The sequence below is a fragment of the Cicer arietinum genome, chromosome 5, assembly GCF_000331145.2.
Source record: "Cicer arietinum cultivar CDC Frontier isolate Library 1 chromosome 5, Cicar.CDCFrontier_v2.0, whole genome shotgun sequence".
NCBI classification, from domain to species: domain Eukaryota; kingdom Viridiplantae; phylum Streptophyta; class Magnoliopsida; order Fabales; family Fabaceae; genus Cicer; species Cicer arietinum.
In genome coordinates this window covers 59,705,961-59,712,115 of record NC_021164.2, presented here as the reverse complement: position 1 = coordinate 59,712,115, position 6,155 = coordinate 59,705,961, and the positions used below count along the sequence as shown (strand labels likewise).

The window sequence follows — 6,155 nt, the reverse complement described above, 5'->3', positions numbered from 1 at the left end:
TATATATATATATATATATATATATATATATATATAAAGTGTTTTTTTAATATAATATTTCTCCATTTTTAATTTGTTTCAGTACATGAAATCCAAGTTTAACATGTAAAAATTGAAAACAAATACATATTGGTATCCATGCATATATGATCAATATTCATGTACAAGAAAAACACAAGTGTCATATTTTAATTTCATGAACATATAAATTATCCAATATTATAGATTTGTTAAATTAGAACATCAAACATATCATATATTCATATAAAACAATTAATTGTGTACCTTTTACTCTGGTCAAAAAAGTTCATCTCCTTTAAAAGTTGCAGACATAAATAAATTAAATAATTAAAATTGAACCTAAAGATTGTTGGATCTTTTATTGGGGGTATGTTACAAATCTTGAACAAGAAGAAAATGAAATTGATGACAACGAATGTTGCACAAATAAATTCCAAAACGTTTGTATCACACTAAACTTTAGGTTCGATTCACCCCCACCAATCTATATATATTGGATGCAAACGAGTTAACCGGAGAATCCCCTTCATGATACTTTGGAATTCTTGAAGTGAATTGCACATTCACATCAAGATTATCAATCAATGAAAGTTTACAGAATAAAATTCCTTCATTTACTCTCGTACATTAGAGTAAAGAATAAATGACTCAAAAATATTTTGGCTTAATTGTAGTTTTAATCCCCTATTTTAGCTGAATCGCGAAAGTAGTCCTCCCATTTTGTTTCTCCTCAGTTTTAGTCCCTCAAACAGAATTTTGATTCAAAACTTGATGAAATTTAATTTTTTTTTTTGCATTTATTTAAGCCACATCATGCCTCAATATCTCATTTGTAACAATTGTACCTGAAATATATGATTATAAATGGTGTAGTACGGCTTTAAAAAAAATGAAATTTCATCAAGTTTTGGACTAAAATTCTGTTTGGGAGATCAAAACTGGGGAGAAACAAAATGAGAGGACTACTTTCGGGATTCAGCTAAAATAGAGGGATCAAAACTACAATTAAGCTAAATATTTTTGACAAAAATTTGATTCATGTAACATGAAAATTCACGTTCTTCTTTTCTATCTCTAAAGTGTATATATTTATAGAGAAACTCATACCAATTGGTGAAAGAAAACAACTCTTGAAAAAGATTGTAATATTTGATAACTTAAAAGATGCATTGATTTGAATCCTCACTTGTTTTATTAGGTAAATTGCTAAATTTTGAGGACAAAATTTATTTAACGGGGGAAGGATGTAACATCCCTCTTTAGCATAAATAATTGATAGTAATCTTTTATGTTTTACTTATTAGTATACAATAGAAATAATAATAATAATAATAATAATAATAATAATAATACTAATACTAATACTAATAATAATAATAATAATAATAATAATAATAATAATAATAATAATAATAATAATAATAATAATAATAATAATAATAATAATAATAATAATAATAATAACAACAACAACAACAACAACAACAATAATAAATAAATAAAGAAAAGGAGGGATTTAAAATTATTTAATTTTGCTACATTAATATAGCTATTAGAGAATTTCAAATATATTTTAGAAATTTCCCTCACATACTCTTATCTTAAATTTTATTTTAAAAAAAATTAAACAAAGAATCTCCGCTACATCTATTTTTATAAGTTTCTTTCACACCTTTGATGTAGCTAAATATCACTAGAAGGGGGGTTGAATATGGATTTTGCTGTTAAAAATAATTTTCAAGTGTTTTGAAAATTATCCTCTTGCAGAGGATGGCAAGCCCGATGATGGGTTTTTCAAAACCTTCAGATTTGAACAGAGCTAAAGAGTGAAAGGGAAATATAAGATTGACACACACTGTTTTTATACTGGTTCATCCAAAGATGGCTACTTCCAGTCCTCATACCCTTGTGAGATTTCACTAATGTTCAAACAGATCAACCTCAGATAGAGGATGATTACAACTTATGTATTCTTAAGTTTCACCAAGCTTACAATCAGATTTCAAATATTTCCAAGTGTATCTCACGTGGAAATTACAATGTGATATGAGAGTGATTGATTCTAAATACTTTCTCAAAAGATTAACAAAGATCTAATGTAGGATTGTAGAAAGTATGAAGAGATGATAGATGTTGCTTCTTGAAAGCTTTAAGATCTTTGATCTTTTTAATGCAATGTGTTGTGTGTTTGATGAAGATGAGCTTGCTGCATTTATAGAGGTCTTGTGATGTTCATTTCATATGCCAAGCTTTTTATGATCGTTGGAAAATCCATTTTAGAAATGCCAAGGTTTTTCTTCATAATTACGAAAATGCCATTCAGCTCCTTGGGTGGATGCAATCCATGTTCAAGTACGAGGTAACAGATTTTCTGGGTACTTGGGGCACGTGCTATCATTTTCTCTTTCCTTTCTTTAATGTTTGTTAGATTATGTGAAGTCATTTTCGTTCTCCTTTCTTCAATGCCTTGATAAAGCTTCACATGTGAACTTTTTCTCTTTCCTTCATTTAATGCTGGTAAGAACATGTGATGTCTTTTTCATTCATTTCTTCAATGTTTTGTAAAGGCTTCACGTGTGAAGTCATTTTCTCTTTCCTTGCCTTAAGACATGTGAGCAATTTAATTTTGATTTGTTTGTTGTTGTCTTTTTGAAGATTGACTTTATAATCTTTTTAAATCACACACAAGAGTACATGTAGCCTTTGCCTATGACATGATGAGTTGCTTTCAAAAAGTGTTGGGATGCTTTTCAAGATGTTGACTATAGGCACATGCTAGTGTAATCCTTCCTCGTACCTTTCTTTTGCCTCTTTACTCATTTTCTTCAAAAGCTTTTCTTTATTCATTCTTTAATAGTATTTTGCCTTTGTTGAGTGAATCAAATAATTCATTTTTTAATACTATTCTGCCTTTGTTGAATGAATTCAAATAATTCATTTTTTAATACTATTCTGCCTTTGTTTAATGAATTCAAATCAGCGAGGATGTAGAACTGCAGTTTCACCAACTCGTGAGGTCATCCTCGGCATTTTCCATACTTAGCATTTAACTCAGAATTTTCTTCTTTTGCCTTAATGAATAATAACATGTTTTCTTATATAAATACACTCAAAAGCACATATTAGTCATTAACCTCAATCATAATTTTTTAATTAATTTTGTTATCATTAAAACCATTTGAGAAAGATTTTGTCTCAACAACTTTGTCATATATATTAGAGTTTAATGTTATGAAGTTTTACCCCGTCATTCATAATTCATCATCTTGTTTTATAATTCTATTTTGCAACCATAATTAAAAATAACTATTACATTTTTTTATTTTCATTGAATGTTAATATAAAATTAATTTACACGTACAACACATTTCTTTTTTTTCTCTATACATTACACTCTATGTCTCCTTATAAGCACCATGTTTTATTAGATATTTTTGTTAAACTTTTTCAAGAATCAATATGCATTATTTAAAATGACTTGGAATGAGACAAAAATAATAAGAACGAAAATTATTATATTTAATATGTATATTTTATATGTGAATTTTTTTAACTTGCTTCTTTTGTATATGAATGTATTCAACTCTAACTTCACACCACCAAAAATATTTAGTAGTATTAATTAATAAAGTATATATTGAAAAAAAAAATATATCTTGTAATTTGAAATAAGGTTATTAATGGGAAAAAAAGACAATTGCATTTCGAAAGGTACTACATACTATAAAAGTTTAAATTAAAAAAAATACATATTACCTGACATTAATATAAAAAGAGTCTTATTAAATATTTTATAAAATAAATTATTTAGATTAAATTAAATTTAAAAAACAAAAAAATCGGAGGAAAAATTTGGTTCAAACTAACATTTTTAAACCACATGTTTTATTTATTTTTTTAGTTTGAACTTGTTTCAATATTTACCAGTCTCATCACTACTAGATAAAAAATTGAGTATAAGAAGAAAAAAAATTAGAGAAAGAAAAACATTAAATTTGTCTTTAATTTTTAATAGCGACACCAAAGTTAATTAGAAACCAATCAATCTCTCATTTTCGTTGCGAAATTACTTTATTTTTTGTGTGTGTTTATTTTCGTTAGATACAAGCAATATCCTATGGCCACTCATCAATAATCATCATATCTAAATTATATGATTAATGTGATAGTACAATAAGGGAGTTTTATCAAACAGTTTGGTAATCTATTGTGTTGTCTATTCGGCGTACGCGTAATATGTTGGTGTTTAATTTAATGCAACCAATTTTGAGATTGCTGAAAACCATGGAAATGGACAAGATACAATCCCAATGGAATTGACATAACATTATAGCTGATTTAAATCATGATAGCATCGTAGATACCTAACCAGTGGTGGTAATTTGTTGATAAAAAATATTTACATTTATTCTATTGAATTTATAACATGAAAGATTGTTTTATTTTTTTGGGTATGTGCGGCACTACTTCAATCCATGCCATGTTATTTTTATCATTTTTCTTCCAGCAATATTATGTGATGGTACTTTTACTTTAGAGAAAAAGAAAAAAAAATCTTAAATGTTAATTAGTTTTACGGTTACATCAAATAAAAATTGATTATGTGATAGTTATTTTAAAAAAAAATAAACATATATAAAATAAGATTATGAGTTTTTAAATGGTGGGGTAAAACTATTTTACACAGTCACTTAAATCATAAAAATTGAAGTCTTAAGTTTATATATGTGTGATTCTGAAATCACTCTATAAAATATAGAGACCATTGATCATAAGTTTGATGCATATATATATATATATAGATATATATATCTTTATGTTTATAAATGTATCTTTTCATTTTAAATATATATATTTGTTACTCTTGATCATAAGAAATTACATTAATATGCATATATATTTGACATGTTTAAATGTATATTTGGTATTCTCGTAAGTTTGTCAGAATTACGATGATTAATTTCTGTAATTTTACAAAAACTACATATTAGTATTTACTGTGATATCAAATAAACACTAAGTCCTACAAAAACATGATTTAAAATTTTAAACACATCAATTACAACTAAATTTTTAAATATTTAACCAAGTGATTAAAATCAATTATTAATGAGTTTTGGTGAAAGAATAAATCGATTAGAAGAAAACAAATTTAAACTTGAACTAACACGGTCACTAATCAAATTTTATCGCGTCGAACTCTAAATTAACAGACAAATTTTCACTTAAAAAGAGAAGGTTAAGAAAAAAAATGCAAAAATTTCTACAAGATGTAACTAATCTAAATAACAACAAAGGAATTCACATTAAACTAAAGTGCACCATGGCTTACATTTGCATTCTTCATGCTCCCAAAAGGATAGCAACCTCTAAACCCATTTGAAAACTTGTGTTTCAAAGAGTTTGAATTAGAGGGAGGACATCTTGATCTTGAGAATATTTTTAACCTTCCATCACTCATTGAAAACGAGGACGACGACGAAGACGAAGAAGACCACCAAGAAGAAGATGAAGAAGAAGGTGACACATGAGATTTCTTTGAACCTACAAACCTAGTCAAAATGGTCAAAATAAATTTAACTTTTGAATTTGTACCCTTTGCATTGGAGTTGTTATTAGTAATAGAAAATGAAGGTGGTGGTGTGAGAGGAGGCAGAGAGGTTTCTGACAAAGGGTGTTTAGGAGTTCCTGGTTGTGCCTCCCACATGAAAGGAACAGCAACTGATGATTCTCCATAATAGAATACCCTTCTTGAAGATGAATTTGCATTGGAAGTTTCCTTTGCCATTATCCTAGAGAAGAATCTACCATCTTGTGTTATTCTAAACGACATTTCAGATGAATGATGATTGTTCACACTATCATTCACCATTTTAGTTATTGAAATTTTGTTGACTCTTTAGCTAGCTAAAAAAACTTAGATCTAAAATAAAATGCCTCTAGATTTGAGTCAAAAAACAGCTGCATGTGTGTAGACACTAGCTAGGCATTATCTTATATGGTTATTTATGACTCTAAGGTAATATAAATAGAAAGTTCACGTTCTTCCACATAAATAAAGGATTGGATTCTTGGAGTAATTTAGACATGGTAATAAATTATCATGGAAGTGGGGGTCTCTCTTCAATTTTGAT

General features: G+C 27.4%; 1 protein-coding gene across 1 annotated transcript; it reads right to left on the bottom strand.

Moving 5' to 3' along the window:
• Positions 1-5,172: 5,172 nt before the first annotated feature.
• On the bottom strand, positions 5,173-6,155 carry LOC101491046 (uncharacterized). The gene has a single exon (XM_004500492.4). The coding sequence runs from the start codon at positions 5,891-5,893 to the stop codon at positions 5,333-5,335; it is 561 nt and encodes a 186-aa protein (XP_004500549.1). The 5' UTR covers positions 5,894-6,155; the 3' UTR covers positions 5,173-5,332.